Source organism: Lepus europaeus, chromosome 4, assembly GCF_033115175.1.
Source record: "Lepus europaeus isolate LE1 chromosome 4, mLepTim1.pri, whole genome shotgun sequence".
Lineage (NCBI taxonomy): Eukaryota > Metazoa > Chordata > Mammalia > Lagomorpha > Leporidae > Lepus > Lepus europaeus.
Genome location: NC_084830.1, coordinates 163,464,194 through 163,483,835, shown reverse-complemented (window position 1 = coordinate 163,483,835; position 19,642 = coordinate 163,464,194). Strand labels below are relative to the sequence as shown.

At 50.6% G+C, this 19,642-nt stretch overlaps 1 protein-coding gene across 5 annotated transcripts in view; it reads right to left on the bottom strand.

Annotated features, from left to right (window-relative positions):
• Window positions 1–19,642, bottom strand: part of MCC (MCC regulator of WNT signaling pathway) — a 446,585-nt gene that overhangs the window by 19,890 nt on the left and 407,053 nt on the right. For all 5 annotated transcript variants that reach the window (XM_062189308.1, XM_062189312.1, XM_062189309.1 and 2 more), the window contains 3 exons: window positions 19,439–19,579; window positions 16,682–16,785; window positions 11,945–12,128 (listed from right to left, as the gene is read on the bottom strand). In XM_062189308.1, the coding sequence (XP_062045292.1) occupies window positions 11,945–12,128; window positions 16,682–16,785; window positions 19,439–19,579 (429 nt within the window). The remainder of the gene's footprint in view (window positions 1–11,944; window positions 12,129–16,681; window positions 16,786–19,438; window positions 19,580–19,642) is intronic.

Genomic DNA, 19,642 nt, shown 5'->3' with positions numbered 1-19,642 from the left:
AGCCTCCTTCAAGGCCTGGGAGGCTGACACCACCTTTTAAATAAGAGGAATCTTTACACTGTTGCACACAATGGTGTAGAAGGCCAAAACGAATGTCTAGCAGTGACAGATGCACGGCGAGGTTTCAGGACTAGTCTAAAACACAACGTAGTGAGCCACCACGCGTGTCAAAAGGAGGCAAAGCTTTCCCCCACGACGGCTGTGACAGCGGTGGGTATGTTTACATGAGGAAACAGGATGGAGATACAATGCGCATAAATAAAAATAGGTGAATACATGGACAGGACTTTGCAAAAAGACATGATGAGGGAACAAAGAAGTGGAAGAAGATACCTATAGTATGATCCGTGGCTATGCACACGCACGCTCATGCACACATCCACGTGTGCCAACGTCCCCAACTGTGGCAGGAGTGGGCGTGAGGTCACTTGTGCTGTTTGCATCTCGTACCAGGAAAAACACAGGTGGGGGTAACACAATTGCAACAACCTGGGCCTCATGACCAGCAGGGACTCAGGCTGGTCACGGTGGCCTGGGTGGAGGCTGTCAGACCTGAGACGCATGCTGGTGAGCCCCAGGCCATGAGAGTTTCTGGGGAAGCAAACCACCACGCAAGGCAGAACACCCCAGGCACTCCAGAAGGTTCTGGTCAGTTCCAGCAGCAGAGGGGCTGCCCCCGCCATCCAGAACAAGGCCCCTCCCTCCAGGTCAGTCTGGGAGGAACCTCAGTTTCAGGAGCTGTGTTTCCCCCCTGGGGCCTGTCTGTGCTTGGCTCAAACCCCATGGAACTGGTTTTGCAACGACAGCAGTACAAGCGGGGGCCTGAATTCTCATCAGAACAGGCCGGGTTGGTTTCATTATCTCTGTTGTTACAGATGTGGAGACTGAGGCCCCTAAGCAGCTCGTCAAGAAGGTGGTGCAACGAGACTCAGGCTGTGGCTTTTGCATCCCACGGTCCTGTTTCTTTCCTAAAACCCAGGGAGCCAGGAGCAAGGAGCGGTCTGCCCTCCTCACCTGATCCAGGAAGAGAGGTGACAGGCCCAGGACCCTGGCCCAGCAGAGGGCATCCCCACCCCACAGCCTAGACACCAAGCGCAACTGTACTCTTGGGAAGAACAGGCTCAGGGAGAGAAGTGGCAGGGGCGGAGCCTCTCTGCTTAGCTGGCGTTCACAGGAGGAAGCCACCACTGTAGGACTTGGGGTGGTCTTCATGCCAGAGAGCAACTTCTAGAACAGGAAACGCCTGAATGCTGGACCCTCTCTGGGGCTGCCCCCACTCCCTCCACCCCATCAGGACAGATGGGAAGTTAACCCGAAGCTCAACACCCTCCTGAGACTGTGATGTGGAAGTAAGTCAGCTGCGTAAGGCCACGGTGCCCCTCCCTTGGTGTTTGGTCAGACACTGCCCTGAGGGTTTTTACATGTGATTAACATTGAATCAGAAGACTGTGAGTCAAGATCAGTCTCCATGGCGTGGGCAGGCCTTGTCCAATCAGTTGGATACCTTAAGAGTAGAGTGAGGTCCCCCATGGAGGAGAGTTCCGCCTGCACACAGCCTTGCAGCTCAAGACTGCAAATCTACTTTTCCTTGGGCTCCAGCCTGACCTGCAGGCTCGAGGAGTCACCAGCTCCATAATCAGATGAGCCAGTTCCTTAGATAGCTCTGAGTGCGAGTGTGTGTGCAGACACAGGTGTCCATGCAGAAGCAGGTATCTTCATGGAGACAGACACATACAGAGAGAACGATACACACAGACACTCCAAAGCAGACACGGGAACAGAGAGACACATCTCCAGGTAGATTCTACATCTATACTGGTCCTGTCTCCCTGCAGAGCCCCAAGCCCAAGTGCTGCCTTTGCCTCTGCCAAGTACCTTACACTCTTTGTAGATTTCTTTACCTGTAAAATGTAGTTGATATAGATGTTTCCTAACACTGTGTTAAGGAGTGAGTGAGGAAAAATGGGCAGTGTTTATAGCAGTGACCAGCACACGGAAAGCAGTCAATAAACATTAATTCAACAAATACCGCGCAGCTACCATGGTGACTCTCGTAGGTCCAGTAAAAACCCTAGCCCTCATGGACTCATATTCTAGCAGGGGAGATAGCAACTGACAGACAGGTGTCTCAGGAGGGGACAAGTCCCAGCAGAGGCGTGGGGATGGGGTTATTGAAATAAATCCACAGGGAAGGGCTGTCCGGTGCTCACATCTGGGTAGACCTACAAGAAGTCAGAAAGGGAGCCATGTGGATATGTAGAGGAAGAGAGATCCAGCCAGAGGGCACAGCACTTGCAAAGGCCCTGAGGCAGCGAGCAGGCCAGCAAGAATGAAGGTGGCTGGAGAGGGGCAGAGTGCTAGGTCATGGAGGGAGTGGAAGCCACAGGAGAGTCTGCAGAGGAGGAACAAAGTGTTCCACCTTCCATGTTAACAGGATCCCTCTGGCCACCATCCTGAGATGCCAGAAAGCCAGGGCAACAGTGGGGACAGCCCTTGGGAGAGCTGTGACCACCCCAGGAGGAGTTGGGGGGAAGCTTGGAGTGCTTTCTGGGGCTGAGAAGGGAGAAGCGGGCGCACCGTTCAGACCTCACACCTCAGGACCCTCCACAGCGAAACAAGAGCAGGACAGGGAGAACAGCACATACGGCCGAGGACCCGGGGACCCTGGCGCTACACCTGGGTCTGCCAGCAGCTGCCAGACGAGAGGGATTCACCCAAGGGAGAAGCAGAGGCTCCTTCTCCGTATCTCAGGAAGCCCAGTCTGCAAACAGCTCATGCAGGCCGGCAGACACCCCTCAGGTAGGACTCGGCAGCTCACCTACAGTCAACACTGACACTGCAGGACAGATGTCTCATGACCCCAGAGGAATGAGCAGCAAACCCAGAGAAAACCCGAGCAGTGGCACTGTTTGCAGAGTGCTCCATGGGGCCCTGCGTGCATGCTGAGACGGCCAGGCACTGGGGCAGAGGGTGGGGGGGAGGCTCTGGGAACAAGTCCTTCCTAGGCAGCTGGGACTTGGGTCCAAGGCTAACTTACAAACTGTCTTTCCTCATCAGAAATCATCTTGAAGTTTCAAAATACACAGTAATACAGAGAATAACCACCTTGCAAGTGTTTGCCTCCCTGTAACATTCTGACTTCTTGAGACTACTTTTTAAGAAAGGCAATGTTTACACATTAAGCACCCTTTCCTGACTTTTAAAATGGGAACGTAAAACCCAGCCGGAGTTCCCCAGTGCTTCTGCAGGAACTGCAGTGATACCGTGGTGGCAGACTTCCTACCCACAGTTCTCATAGACGGGGTCCTGAGTTGGCCACATCAGCATCACCCAGGAGCTTGTTAGGATGCATATCCCCAGGCCCTGACCCAAGATCAGGAACTCCAGCGTGGGAGTGGCGGTCTGTGTTTTAACACATCTTCCAGGGGATACCTGTCAGCAGAAGTGGGTGCTTGTCAGGACCCTGCGATGCAGCAGGACACTTGCCCATTTTCCAGTGATTCTGAGCAGGCCCTGATGTCCCCCCAGACCTGAGCAAAGGCTCTTCCTCTGTTAACCGCCAAGAGTGAATTACCCACCCTGTCTTGCTCTGGTCAACAAGAATACAAGCTGGAAAGGACGCAGGGACCTGAGGCAGGCAGGACCAGCTGCTCCTGCTGCCCAGCCCGCTCTGGACCTGCTCTGGGGGAGGAGTGGACACGGCCTTCTCAGGACATCCCTGAAGGGCATCAGCCAGCCACAGGCTATCCTGAGAGCTGCCAGAAAGAAGCGTCCAGGAGACTGCAAGCACGAGCAGCCAGGGACTGCCAGGCTTTGTCACCCTCTGGGGCCTGGAGGCCACCCTGGCGCACAGGGAAGGCTTTTTATCCCCACTCCCTTTTGCTATGAGCACAGTTTTCATAAAGGAAAAAAAAACAGGAAGAACAAAGGACTCAGTGCACAGATCCTACCCTGTTGGAACCTCGAGGATCTGAAATGCTTTTAGCAGAGGAAAGTTTAATGTCAAGGCCAATACCACAGCCTGACCACTTGAGCTCCCCTCCACCCCCCAGGACACAGCAGGGAGTGGATCAGGCGAGGTTAATTACCACTCTGCCGAATGCTGGCACATCTCACCACAGCGTACCACTGACAACAGCAGGAGGGGCAGTCAGTGGCCTTTTCCCTGGCCTCCCTCACACGGAGGTGCGGGTGGCCTCTGAGGGCTGGTGCTGGTTGCCGGGTCAGGGTAACGTCATCCATTAACTCTCCCAGCTCCGAGTGGGGTGAGCCCAGCCGACAAGGGCACAGTGGTGTGCAGGCTGCCGTTCCTGTCTCTAGCATGGGAGGCTGGAGGTGTTCCATGAGCGGATGTGGGGAGAAGCGGCAGACGGACAAGGCCCAGCCCATCCTGGCCCAGTCCCATGTGCTGGAGTTGGGCTCTCGTTCCTGAGGCTGGGATGGACCAGCAGTCTCCTTTAGTAAGACTCTGTGATAGCCCACCGGCACTGTGCTGGCTACTTTCCCTGCTGCCCATTCTCCTGCATGGCACAGCACATGCAGCGGGCCCACAGCCCAGGGCCAGGGTCCTCTGCCTGCCCTGTCCACCGTGCAACGTGCTGTTCAAACCAGCCACGGGTGCTAGACCTCTCTTCTCTCCCTCCCCTCAGGTCCCATCTCCGTCCTCAAGCAAATACCCAACCCTGCCCCTTCGAGGAAAAATTAATTTTTTCTTCAGATTCCTCAGCTTGCCTCAGCAGGAAGCTACAAGGACATTTCATTTCTTGGGCCTCGAAAATGAGATGGAGCTTTCTCGATGTTTTTATCAACGTCTCTCCTGGCCTGAGTTGAGATCGGACTTCCATCACTTGGGAAGGAAGGTGCCATGGGCTGGGTGGCTGTTGTGTGGTGCATCTGAAGTTCACGTGCAGGAGGGAGTTGGGCCAAGTGGTGTGTGGCACTGACACTGCTCCTCCAAGCACAAGGCTGGGCCCTGCCCGCCCGCTGCCTCTGTCTGAGTCTTGTGCTATGAATATCCCCCATGGGACACCCATATTAAAAATACTAAACTCCAAACCTCTTAGGTTTGTATGCTTTTGAATGTTATCTGATTTCTCCAGGAAAAAACAGATTAAACGAGATGAGGATAAATTATTTTAACAAATGGTCTGTAACCATCTAACCAAATATGGAAAAACTGACTGCCAGATAAGTCCTCAAAATCTGCGTGTTCCAGAAAGCTCCTAAGAATCAAAATAAGAACCACAGATATTTAGAAGATAAATTCTAGTCATGCAGCCTCGTTTAAAGGTGCCATGATGATGGTGTTGGAAACCAGGCATCTCTGATGTGGTTACTGATAGCAAACCATGAAGTAACAAACCAGCTAGGCCTGACAGCCAGGATGGCCAGAATGAAAGACGGCAGAAGCCAGGAACAGCAGAGGCCTCCTGCACGCTGCCTGCAGGAGAGTAAACCGTGATGTATGGAGGCCTATTTCACACTGGAGACGCTAGTTACTCCTGAGCCAGTCAACTCTACTTCTTAGGCTTGGTCCCACAGACCCTGCACAAGAGGAGCAGGCCTAAGGACAGGAGGGGGCTGTAGCAACAATTTGAGAGAGGAAAACCAGACATAACTGTCCAAGAATAGGAAATTGTTTACATACACAATGCTATTGCCATCCAATGGAAGACCATGTGACTGCTGAAGATAATGACACATATGGGAAGATATGTAAGAATATAATGCTAAAGAGGGGGTTGGTGCTATGGCTTAGCGGGCTAAGCCTCAACCTGTGGCACTGGCATCTAATATGGGCACCAGTTTGAGTCCTAGCTACCCCTCTTCTGATCCAGCTCTCTGCTATGGCCTGGGAAAGCAGTAGAAGATGGCCCAGGTGCTTGGGCATGCACCTATGTGGGAGACCTGGAAGAAGCTCCTAGCTTCGGATCGGCCCAAATCCCGCTATTGTGGCCATTTGGGGAGTGAACCAGCAGATAAAAAAAACCTTTCTCTTTGTCTCTGCCTCAGTCTACCTCTAAAATAAATACAAGAATATAATGCTAAGGAGAAAAATACATTTCCAGAGTCCATATAATTGGATACTTACTAGGTTAAAAACTACATGTAGTCAGAGCTGGTGCTGTGGCTCAGTGGGTTAAAGCCCCGGCCTGTAGTGTCAGCACCCATATGGGAGGTGGTTTGAGTCCTGGCTGCCCCACTTCCCATCCAGCTCCCTGCTAATGTGCCTGGGAAAGCAGCAGAGAATGGCCCAAGTCCTTGGGCCCTTGTATATGTGTGGGAGATGTGGAAGAAGCTCCTGGAAGCTCCACTCTGGCCGTTGTGGCCATGTGGGGAGTGAACCAGAGGATGGAAGACGTCTCTGTCTCCACCCCTCTCTGTAACTCCGTCTTTCAATAAATAAAATAATGTCAAAAGAAAAATTTACATGTAGTCACATTTTTATCAATATAATGTGTTTTTTAAAAGATTTATTTATTTGAGAGGCAGAGTTACAGAGAGAAGTAAAGAGAGAGACAGAGGCCAGTGCCACGACTCACTAGGCTAATCCTCCACCTGCAGCGCTGGCACACCGGGTTCTAGTCCTGGTCAGGGTGCTGGATTCTGTCCCGGTTGCCCCTTTTCCAGTCCAGCTCTCCGCTGTGGCCCAGGAAGGCAGTGGAGGATGGCCCAGGTCCTTGGGCCCTGTACCCGCATGGGAGACCAGGAGAAGCGCCTGGCTCCTGGCTTCGGATCAGCGCGGTGTGCTGGCCGCAGCGGCCATTGTGGGGTGAAGCAGCAGCAAAGGAAGCCCTTTCTCTCTGTCTCTCACTGTCCACTCTGCCTGTCAAAAAAAAAAAAAAAGAGAGAGAGGGACAGAGAGATCTCCAATCTGCAGGTTCACTCTCCAAATGGCTACAATGGCCAGAGCTGAGCTGATCCAAAGCCAGGAGCTTCTTCCAGGTCTCCCCTGGGGTACAGGGGCCCAATCACTTGGGCCATCCAATACAGCTTTCCCAGGCCATAAGCAGAGAGCTGGACCAGAAGTGGAGTAGCTGGGACACGAACTGGTGCTCTCTCTGTAACTCTTTTATAAATAAATAAATATTAAAAAAAGAAATTACTTCTTGTCTCCATGTATTCTTGGAGAACCTGGAAGGCAAGTGACAAGGATATGTGGCAGGAGGCCTGGTTGACTTGCTGCCCAACTGAGGAACATCTGGGCTGGGTGTTAGTACTGATAAATTCTTTTTTTTTTATTTAGTAAATATAAATTTCCAAACTAAAGTTTATGGATTACAATGGCTTCCCCCCTCTGCCATAATTTCCCTCCCACTTGCACCCCCCATCTTCCGCTCCTTCTCCCATTCCATTCACATCAAGATTTATTTTCAATTATCTTTATACACAGAAGATCGATTTAGTATATATTAAGTAAAGATTTCATCAGTTTGCACCCACACAGAAACACAAAGTGTAAAAATACTGTTTCAGTACTAGTTATAGCGTTACTTCACATTGGACAACACATTAAGGACAGATCCCACATGAGACGTAAGTACACAGGACTCCTGTTGTTGACTTAACAATTTGACACTCTTGTTTATGGCATCAATAATCTCCCTAGGCTCTAGTCATGAGTTGCCAAGGCTATGAAAGCCTTTTGAGTTCGCCGACTTCGATCTTATTCTGACAGGGTCATAGTCAAAGTGGAAGTTCTCTCCTCCCTTCAGAGAAAGGTACCTCCTTCTTTGATGGCCCCGTTCTTTCCACTGGGATCTCACTCACAGAGATCTTTCATTTAGGTCTTTTTTTTTTTTTTTTTTTGCCAGAGTGTCTTGGCTTTCCATGCCTAAAATACTCTCATGGGCTCTTCAGCCAGATCCGAATGCCTTAAGGGCTGATTCTGAGGCCAGAGTGTTGTTTAGGACATCTGCCATTCTATGAGTCTGCTGTGTATCCTGCTTCCCATGATGGATTGTTCTCTCCCTTTTTGATTCTATCAATTAGTATTAGCAGACACTAGTCTTGTTTGTGTGATCCCTTTGACTCTTAGACCTATCAGTGTGATCAACTGTGAACTGAAATTGATCACTTGGACTACTGAGATGGCATTGGTGCATGCCACCTTGATGGGATTGTATTGGAATCCCCTGGCACGTTTCTGACTCCACCATTTGAGGCAAGTCCGATTGAGCATGTCCCAAATTAGTACTGATAAATTCTAAAACCAATCAGCTCCTGACATGTGGATGGGGAAGAACAGATTTTTCAGTAAGACGATGCTTGCTGATGGTGCTGGTACAGGCCTGTCCTAACGTGGTTGCTGCTCTAACCCACTCACCCCTTCAACGGACATGATTCCACCGCTCAAGCCTTCTTACTGCACTGCGGAAAATATCCTATTCTAGACTGGCCCACAGGGCGTGGGCTGGGCCTCTCTGGAGCCCTCCACCCTTCACCCTCCATTTCAATTTGAGGACTACACCCCAATGTGGATGGCCAGTCAGGCGGCATCTGGGACACCCAGAAGTTCACAGCAGGGCAGCAAGCTCTGTTCTCACCTGACTTTCCACGTGACAGGAGAAAAGAGGGACTCAATTCCACTTTCATGACAGCACACTTGCCACAGCTTAGTTTGTCTGGGATGCATGGCCTTCTGTGGATTTAGATCAATGACGAGTTTCTACCAAATGAGCTGGATCACAATGCCTGACCCAAAGGTGGGTTTGGATTCCTATTTGGGGCAGGTATTGTGGCATAGGTAAAGCTACCACTTGAAACACCTGTATCCTACATAGGCATGGCAATTCCAGTCTGGGCCACTTGGCACGTACAATCCAGCTTCCTGCTAATGTTCCTGGGAGGCAGTGTCTCACGGCCTGAGTACCTGGGTCCCTGCCACCCACGTAGGAGACCTAGATGGAGTTCAAGGCTCCTGGCTTTGGCTTGGCCCAGCCGTAGATGTTGTAGTTAGGGAGGGAACCAGCAGATGGAAGAATTCTCTGTCTCCTCTCTCCCATAAAGACACTCTGCCTTTGAAATAAATAATCTTTCAAAAAACACCCAAACAAAAATAATTCCTATTTCCACTGGCTCACAATGGAGTCCCTTCGCATCTTTGTCCTGCTATGCTGATCACAACCGAGGCAATCAACACAATACTTTCCAAGGAAGCCAAGGCCACAGTTTTTAAAAATGAAGCAGCAATGTGTGTAGGCTCCTGCTAACAGCAACAGTGTCAGTGGAAGGCTGGGTCACTGACCGCCCCTTGACGGTTAAATACCCTCTGCTGCTCCTTTCTCACCATCAGGAGCTGCCCAAGACCCTGGGGAACAGCTGACTGAAGTCCTCCTGAGAATCCCCTGTGTCAGCTGGGGGCGGAGGCACAGAAAGCTCCTGCTCAGATAGTGGCTTTTCCTGTCTTTTCTTTTTTCATGGAGTTGACAAAGGGAACCAGAAGTGGCAAGATTTTTAAAGCAAGTTAAGTGATTTTAAGAGGGTCAGGGCCTTGCTGTAACTGTAAAAGGCCCGTGGATGTGGAGGGCCACAGGCCCGACCTGTGTGGGTTCCCTGGACCTGCTCTTATCAGGAGGGTGAGGTGAGGGAACTGGGTGAAATTGAGTGAAGAGCCTCTGCACTTCGATGGAAGACCCACTTGAGACAGTAGCTCCAAGGTATTCCTTAGCAAGGTCATCCTTGAAAACATCCTTGCGTTCTGAGTTATCGCAACCTGAGGGAGACAGCACCAGTGGGATATCCTGAACCCCCGAACACTCCGAAAACCAAAACCTTTGGAACACCAACATGATGCCCCAATGAAAATCTATACCTGACCTCTGGCAGTTCGATGAATATAAACTTTGCTTCATGCACAAAGTTGTTAAAAAGATTACATAACACTACTTTCAGGCTGTGTACAAGGTATACACAAAACAATTTCTTGTTTATACTTGAGTTGCAGCCACAAGACCTTTCATTTTTGAAGTGAAAATATTCCAGAATAAAAAAAAATTCAAATATGAAACACTTTTGGTCCTACGCATATTAGATTAGAGATACTTAACTCTCACTGAAAACAAAATTTCTCTAAGAATATGGAATCAAATTAAGGCTTCCCTATACATTAATTTTTTTCAAAACCAGGATTTCTGCTGCAGATATGAGAAAACTGTCCCTGCTCCTGATTCCACATTCATCTGATTCATATCAAAAAACAGGATTATTTGGGGAGTGAGGAGATGCGTGCAGTGATGTGTAGCATGAGCCTGTGTCTCCTGTGTTCAGTAACTCAGCAGGACACTGTCATCAACAACACGCCATCTACATGTCTACACCAGACCAAGACAGACATGACAGAGTACATACATATGGAAAAGTCATTTCCAAGAGTGTCTGCTTTCTGTATTGAAACAGAAGAATCTGGTTGTAAGAAAAAAAGTAAGTTATAATCCATGTTTCACTGTGTAAGACAACCACTGCTCTTGTGCCTGTGGGCACCTGGACCCTGACAGTACTGGCAGTGTCCCCTCTCCTGGGGTCCATGTGAATGGATGATGCATGGGGGCAGGTAGCTGGGTCTTGCCAGTGGGGAAGAGAAATGGAACACGAAACTGCTGTTGGGCAACAAGAAGACATCGGCATTTCGCTTTTGGTGCTTGAGATTCTGTCTGCCTTCCTGTGGTTCTGGTCCCCTGACCTACAAGCGATCCCTGCTCCGTAATGTTAAGGGGCCCAAAATGGAGCCTGCTGTTGAAGTACTGGATTCGAGTCCAGGTTTGTCTTTAAGAGGCACAGGGCCTTGAGCAAGCCACGTATGTATCTCTGAGCCAAGGTTTTCTCAGCTGTGAAAAATGGTCTGAGTTGTCCCTCCCTGCTTCTCATGATCTTGTCATCACATAAGAAACTTGTAACAAGCTACATTCCAGACTGGTGGCAGGGACCCTCTAGCCCGTGGACAGAACAAGGCCCGAGATATCTTCACTCTGGCCCTGCCCAGGCAACTGCAGGCGGGACTCAAAATTCAGTAAGCTGATCGGTGCAGCTCTGGCTATTGCAGCCATCTGGGGAGTGAACTAGCGGATGGAGGACCTCCTCTCTCTCTCTCTCTGCCTCTCCTCTCTCTGTGTAACTCTGACTTTCAAATAAATAAATAAAATCTTTAAAAAAAATTTCAGTAAGTCTACAGCAGGCTGATTTTTAAGTTGGCAAATTTGTATGGCTTGCGAATGATGCTATAAATATACAAATGGCCCTTGGCAGCAAAAAGTTTACTCATCCCTGTTTAATGAGAAGTGCTACATGAAGGGAAGGCATGCGTGGTTTTAGGACTTTAGTGGCAAGAACTGAGAAGATAACTAAGACAGATTCCATTCTGACTGCCGCCTCCATCCAAAAGAATAAAAGCTCCAGCAAACTGTGCTTGGCAAGGTATTCACTGGCTCCTCCCCACCTTCTTCAAGTAGCCACAACAGTTCTCTAGATCCACTGATGGGGAGCCCGCCTCTGGCTCCTAAGTAGGCGCCTGCCAAGCTGGTGCGTGCGTGTGGCTTTACTCTCCACGGCACAAGAGATGAGAGAAGTGGTTCTTGACTGGGAAGAGCTCACAAAGGACAGCTGCAGACAGAGGTGAGTCTAGAGCTAGGACGGGCTGTGTCTCTGGTGCTTAGAGACCTTTCTGGGTAAATGGGCCTGCCTCACCCCAGTTGTCCCCAGAAATCAAGAATTATAAAGAAACAGAAAGGAGAACCACACAGGAGAATGAACGTCATACGTACAGGCAGGCTTCCTAGGGCCCTCAGCCCACCTCTCTGGATTGTGCTCCCACAGCAAACAGGCGGCTGCTTTCCCACTCAAGCCTCTGGCTCCTTTTGGAAGGCAGCAGGCCGCAGACCTGGAGCACATGCTGCTCTTCTCCGAGCCACTGGGTGACACGCGTGTTGCACGGAGAGGCCAGTGTTACCTGGTGTGGCTGTTGGAGGACAAGCTCTCCCAGGGCTGCACGCTGCAGCCAGCCACAGTGAAGGCTCCCCCACAGCTGCCATCCAGCTTCATGAGCAGGGCCTTGGCGGCGTTCTCGGCTGTCTTCCGGCAGTCGTGGGCTCGCTTCAGCATCTGAGTAATGTTTTCATCCCCTGACTGGTCTCCTGCGTTGCAGAGAAGCCAATACATTAATCAGTGCAGGCTGGACAGGACATCCCTGGGGAGTTTGCACGATCAATTGCTGGCTGCTCGCGACAGAGGCGGCCAGCCAGGGAGGAGACCTGTGTCCTGGGCCTGGCCATTAGAAGCTGGGTTTAGGAAGACATCTTTCTGCCCTGGCTCCATTGTTCTCATGGACAAATGAAGGGCTGGCCAATGTGGACTCCAAGGTCTTAGCCTTGTTAGGCTAGCACTTTCTCATCACCCCCAGCCCCTGACATCTCCTCCCAAGAGGAGATGTTTGGTCATTCTGCTGTGCATTTCCTTGTAAATGAGGGCACAGAGAAACTGCTAAATCTACATGTTTACAGCTTTGGTTAAAACTGTGTGTAGGTGTAGGCCGGCGCCACGGCTCAATAGGCTAATCCTCCGCCTAGCGGCGCCGGCACACCGGGTTCTAGTCCCGGTCGGGGCACCGATCCTGTCCCGGTTGCCCCTCTTCCAGGCCAGCTCTCTGCTGTGGCCAGGGAGTGCAGGGGAGGATGGCCCAAGCCCTTGGGCCCTGCACCCCATGGGAGACCAGGATAAACACCTGGCTCCTGCCATCGGATCAGCGCGGTGCGCCGGCCGCAGCGCGCTACCGCGGCGGCCATTGAAGGGTGAACCAACGGCAAAGGAAGACCTTTCTCTTTGTCTCTGTCTCTCACTGTCCACTCTGCCTGTCAAAAAAAAAAAAAAAAAAAAAAAAACTGTGTGTAGGTGAGACAAAACAGTTCAGATGAAAATTATTTTATATATATGCATACATAAATATACATGTACATATATATATGTAAAATATATATGCTCTCTATTTTATGTATCAACATTGTCCCTGACCCTTCTCTGAGCTTGGTAGTGGTGGCAAACTCAGCTCTCCTGGGAGCCTGTAACTGGGCTGGAGCTCGGATGTCAGAGCACGGTGGGCACGAGCACGCAGCCAGCATGGGCGCTCATGTTCACTTTCGTGTGTTTTCGAAGGTGCTGGAAAATGCCAAACTATGCAGACATCCAGGAGCTGGGTGACGTCAGGGACTGGGGGTGGTGAGGGATGGAGGGACAGGAGAAGCACGGAGGGCCTTCAGGGCAGTCACACCATTCTGTAGGAAGCTACAGTGGTGGATGCACATGAACATGCACTTGTCCAAACCAAGAGTGAACCCCAATATAAACTACAGACTCAGTACGCTGGGCAAACGCCATGTCAGTGTAGGCTCACGAATTTTAACAAATATGCACTGCTCTGTTGGGGGGGCCGTGCATGTGTCGGGGAGGGGGGAGATAAAAATCTCTGCACCTTCTCAATTTTGCTATGAACTGAAAACTGCTCTAAAAAAATAAGTTTTGGCTGGGCATTTGGCACAGAAGCTAGGATACCCACATCCCACACCAAAGTGCCTGGATTTGAGTCCTGCCTCTACTTCCCATTCTAGGTTCCTGCTAATGTGCACCATGGGAGGCAGCATTAATATTTGGGTCCCAGGCACCCACAGCCCAGCCCTGGGCAATGCATCCATGTGGGGAACAGATCTCTCTCTCTTTCCCTGTCTGCCTTTCACCTAAAATAATTATAGTCTTATGAAACAAAACAAAAATTGTACTGGTCAAACAAGCCACTTCTGCAGTGCTGATCCACACTCTCTGGAATATTTTCAAATGAAATACTTGGGGACACACTCAACTTCTCCATCCTTCAACCCCACTGCCAGGGTCCAAAGAAATTCCTCTGGCTTCCCAGGGCATGGTTTGAAAACCACCAGCCTAAGTCATCTCCAATGAATATAATGAATGCCTACGAAGTGAACAAGAAACAAAGAGAAAGCCACAGTAACTGATACTGTGAGCCAGTGTCGCCAGTGAGGTCTTGCCTGGCTGTGCAACTGTACAGCACACTAGGGTAGAATAACAGGCCAGGGTGCTGCTGGCAGAATGGGAGCCTGGCGCTTAGTGGGGGCTGCATTAGACCAGCCGTGGCCTGGTGAGAGGGGGAGAAAGCGGGTGGGCAGGTCTTAAAGGCTGGAACTCACCAAACGCCCTCTGGCTGTTTCTGACATGTCTGGCTTCCTTCAACAAGAGGGACAGCTTCCATACCTCTCACCAACTGACCACCTGAATTCTGTCCTGAAGTAGGCACATCACCACTGACGGGCTCCCCTTACAAATACATATGCAGATGCTACCCAGTACTAGGCAAGTGCAAAGCACTGCATTACTGATTTCAAATACCTTCAATGCAGACTTTTATGCCCCTTTAGCTCCTACCAAGGAACTGTACTGAGCAGGTACAAGCCTCATAAAAGCCTTTTCAGGATGGAACAGGTTAAGACATCCCTCTGACACAAACTGGAAAAAAGATGATTGATTGTTCCCTTTAATTGATCATTTCTCTTAACATACATATTTTTAAAAACCTGACAGCAGCCAAGATCATTTTAGGATCTGTTTCATAGGAGGAGTAAAGTTTTATGGTTCAGTTAAAAGGCTCTGAAAAATGAGGTTTCTAATGGAAATGCTGGCAGAATTTCCACTTTGAGGCTGAGAATGTAATACTACTAAAAAAGAAAGAGAAAACCCAGGAGTAGGAGGAGCAGATGGCCACCCATACAAATAAAGGCCTGCTCCCTCGGTGGGTGCCCTGGATGGAAAGCAGGAAATTAACACCCACAGCCCAGCACTTCCTTCTTCAGAGTCCTGCGCATGTCCAAACCAGAGGAGGAAGAGCACATGAGGGTCAGTGCAAAGCTAGGCTCCAGGGAGGCAAGGGAGCTGGTGAGGACAGGCATGTATTCAGAAGGTGCCTGGAAGGGGTGAGGTCAGGCCCAGCAGAACGCAGGCTCCCTGAAGAGCTGTGGGCCCTGAGACCAAGCTCAAGTCACTGCGGCAGAGGGTCTGGTCACCACCCACCTTCGGCTCTGGGGTTACCTGGCCACTTTGGCTTCCTGTATACCTGTCCTTGGTCTTCCAAGCTGCTGCTGTTAGGAAGTGGAGGTAGGGCCGTGTTACTGAGAGGGGCAAGCTCCCTCCTTAGCCTCTTTCCTCTCAAGCATTGTATGTGCTGCTATTTTCCTAAAGTGTGCAGGGCCCAGCCACACTCACGGCCAAACTACAGCAGCTGCTGCTGCCTAGGATGCTGCATTTATGTCGTTTGTAGGTAAGATACCCCTCCACTCACTCAAACTGAGGGACAGAAGTGGGGTTAGGGGAGCAGGGAGGGCCTTGATCCGGCTGTGTGTGTGTGGGGGGCAAAGTAGGTCATCAGACAGCCCCATTCCACTGTGGAGTGGGTGTGTGTGTGGAGGGGGGAGACAAGGCAAGCCACCAGACAGCCCCGTTCCACTGTGGAGTGTGTGTGTGTGTGTGTGTGTGTGGGGGGCAAGGTAGGTCATCAGACAGCCCCGTTCCACTGTGGAGTGTGTGTGTGTGTGTGTGTGTGGGGGGGGGGGGCAAGGTAGGTCATCAGACAACCCCATTCCACTGTGGAGTGTGTGTGTGTGTGGGGGGGGGCAAGGCAGGTCATCAGACAGCCCCGTTCCACTGTGGAGTGTGTGTGTGTGTGTGGGGGGGGGGGGGGACAAGGCAGGTCAGACAGCCCCGTTCCACTGTGGAGTGTGTGTCTGTGGGGGGGAACAAGGCAGGTCATCAGACAGCCCCGTTCCACTGTGGAGTGTGTGTGTGGGGGGGAACAAGGCAGGTCATCAGACAGCCCCGTTCCACTGTGGAGTGTGTGTCTGTGGGGGGGAACAAAGCAGGTCATCAGACAGCCCCATTCCACTGTGGAGTGTGTGTGTGTGGGGGGGGACAAGGCAGGTCAGACAGCCCCGTTCCACTGTGGAGTGTGTGTGTGTGTGTGTGGGGGGACAAGGCAGGTCAGACAGCCCCGTTCCACTGTGGAGTGTGTGTGTGTGTGTGGGGGGGGGGGGGGACAAGGCAGGTCAGACAGCCCTGTTCCACTGTGGAGTGTGTGTGTGTGGGGGGGAACAAGGCAGGTCATCAGACAACCCCGTTCCACTGTGGAGTGTGTGTGTGTGTGTGTGTGGGGGGGAACAAGGCAGGTCATCAGACAGCCCCGTTCTACTGAGGAGTGGGGCTCAGAGAGTTAGCATCTGCTTAGTCACGGGACACTGGAGATGAAGGAGAGTCAGTGTGGCCAAGAAAGCGGTGAGAGGAGGCAAAGGCCCCATGGGCAGCACAAGCCCCCCGGCCAGCAGCACCCCAGAGTCGGCCCATTCATTACTGGTGGGCCCTCCTGCTCCACCTGGGCCCCCTGTCAGCTGAGGAGACTATGACTTCTAAGGCCTGTTTGTTTTACCTTTTCTGTAATTGTTTCTGCCCCAGGTCTCGTGGCATCAACATCAACAAGTTGCCCACTCAGTCGTGAGGGACACTGAAGAACACATTTGATAAGCATGTTTCATGCTGCCGTGAGACGACTCAGCCTCAGCAGTGGTGACGAGTGGAGAACACAGAGGCAAGAAAACGAGACCAGGAGGTATGCCCAAGGGCCTGGCGGAGCACTCACCCGGGGAGGAGCCCACACCGGCCGCTCGGAACTGTCCCAGGATCAGGCTCTGCTCACTCTCGGCCAGCGCCAGGAGAAGCTCATAAGCTTCGATGCACTGCTCACTGAAACACAAGCATAAGGTTAAGGTGGTGGTATCAGACTGCAGGGGGTCCCTCCAAAGCCTGTGCTGGGTCTCTGGTGGAGGCAACCCAGGGTCTCACCATCAACGTAAGCAGGAAACCACCCAGGAAAGCCCCTGGACTAAGGGAGTGGCTCATTCTGTTAGGTTTGCCATTGTTCTTGTTGTGACTTCAACTAAGTTCTAGAAAAACTCAAGAACAGCACTAAAGGAGGCACAGGACATCTCTGCCCCTTGGATGGCAGGCTAGACAAGAAGGGTGGTCCCCTGGTGAGTGGGCCTCCATGTGGCCCACTGAGCCCAGCACTCTGGTACACTGTGGAGCTATGGGACCAGGGGCTGGTGCCAGGGCTGGTCTGTCACTAAGGAATGTGGCAGAGGTGATGGCATGTCACACCCAGAATCAGGTTATCAGAAACAATGTGACTGCCATCTTGGTCACCTCCTCCCACTCCGCTCTCTCCCAGTGTCATGCTCTGGAGAAGGCCAGCTGCCCTGGCCTGAGCACTCCCAGCTGGCTCTGGGGGGTGGAGTCCTCCAGCCAACAACCTCAGGAGCGGGGCCTCACAGAAGCTGGTTCTGCAGGTGACGCAGCCTTGGCTGATAGCTTGACCAGAACCACTTAGCTCAAACTGGTACTGGTAGGAGACCCTGGAGGAGAGGACTGTGACCCAGACTGTACAACTCAATACAGCAGCCACTGGTTACATGTGGCTACTTAAATGTTTAACATTTTAAGTTACAATAAAACGAAATGCTTGGTTCCTCCATTGCAATAGCTATACTTTGTATGTCCAACAGCCACAGATGGCTAGTGGTTGCTACACAGACAGCACAGAAGGTGCTTGTAAAATCCCCTCATAAAACATGCCTCAGCCTCCACAAGCTCTCTCATGAGAGGAGGAGTTCAAAAGGTCGGCATTCTACTTTGTGTCCATCATCCACCGTGTGAGCGGTCCCTTTCCTGCACCTGGGCCCATGCAGGCCCCCTCCAGATGGGGTAGAACACGTGCGTGACACCTGCGGGAGCCCTGACAGGAGGCTGATGGTGGCAAGACTTCCTCCCCAAGCCAACACCTGATCAGCTGCCCCAGCGGAGCAGGGAGAGCACTGCTTTGATGAGGAGACCACCTGCCTATGACTGTCTTCACTCTCACTGCCCTTGGTAAGAGCTAAGGACAAGAGCTCAATTACTGGGGCGTGTGCTGGCACATCTGCCCTCCACAGTCGCCCAGGCCTCAGGCTGGAGCTGCCGGAACATTCGGTGTCCGCGAGGAAGTGCTCAGAGGCAGGCGCAGGCAGCCGGCAGCCTGTTCTGGGGTCTGCACGGTGAGTGTCTGCAAACCATAACTACTGCTCTCCAGCTCTGGTCTCAGACACTTTGGTTTAACTTTTTTTTTTTTTTTTTTAAGATAATATGTTTCATAAAGCAGTACTCAACTTTTTACCAGGTTGTTTACAATTAGTCAGCCACTCTGACACCTTGGCAAATATACTGGAGCCGTATCACTAATAAATTAAACCTACGAAGACAGTACTGTAACACAGTTGTAAGCTTTAAACAAGCAGTAATTTAAAAGCAGATGTACTCCAAAGCTCATAGGGCAGAAAAAAAAGAGAGAGATACGTCTTTATTTCACTTGCTCACCAATAACTGAGTTATAGTCATTTAAAATGACTTTTTTTTCTAAATGATTTATTTACTTGAAAACAGTTACAGAGAAAAAGAGGGGGGAGAGAGAGATCTTCCATCTGTTGGTTCACTCCCCAGATGGCCAGTGCTGGGCTGGGTGGAAACCAGGAGCTTCGTGTGGCTCTCCCACTTGGGTGCAGGGGCCCATGCACTTGGCCCATCTTCTGCAGCTTTACCAGGCTCATGAGCAGGGAGCTGGATCAGAAGTGGAGCAGCCAGGACTTAACCTGGCACCCATATGGGATGCAGGCCCTGTGAACAGTGGCTGAACCTGCCACACCACAACGCTGCCTCCAAAATGGCTTGTTTTTATGGGGAAAAAGTGACAGCCTATCTGAAGAACCATAAACACAGTCACGTCTTTTGACCTATACCTCCTGTTTCAGAGATTTGTATCTCAAAGAAAAGATTCAAACAAATGAAGATGTCACCTATATTACTTAAGTATTATTTCCAACATCAAGTCTGTGAAAGTCTAAAATTTGTTTAGAGAAATGATTAAATAAAAAATATATAAACTCAATGCAAGGGATACAGCTATTCAAAAGACACTACTGAGCAACATGAAAGACTATGATACACTGAACGAGCAGAATACATTATACTTAAAATATAAATTATAGATATAAATTATTAAATACCAGAAAAGCAAATATATAACACAAAAATCAACATTTTGAGTACTGCTTAAATTAAATAAAGCCTTACTTGAATATGTCATCAGAAAGATACCTTACTAATGGCAAATTCATGACCTTTATTCTCTTGATTGCAACAGGGTCCTGACCGAGTTTCAGTACATATCACACCAATGTCGACTGCTCCAACCCCCTGACTACGTCTTCTGACAGCCTGTTTGCTGCTCTGACACAGAAGGTTTATCATGGCTGCAGTCCTAAGAATCTGAAGTGGCTACCAAGGTGCGAGCGTGCGTCTTCCCCACCTGTACTGCAGGGCCAGCCTCAGCGCTGTGGCGTTGGACTCGTATTTTCCCACCAGCATACTCATCCTCTCAGCGTTGCTTTTACATTCTTCCAGCGTTATTGTCAGGAGGTCATTTTGGGATTTGAGGTGTTCAATGCGGCTACAAAAGAAGAAAAACCACTTTTACATGAGGACTGTTAATTAATTCACTATTATTTTAGTT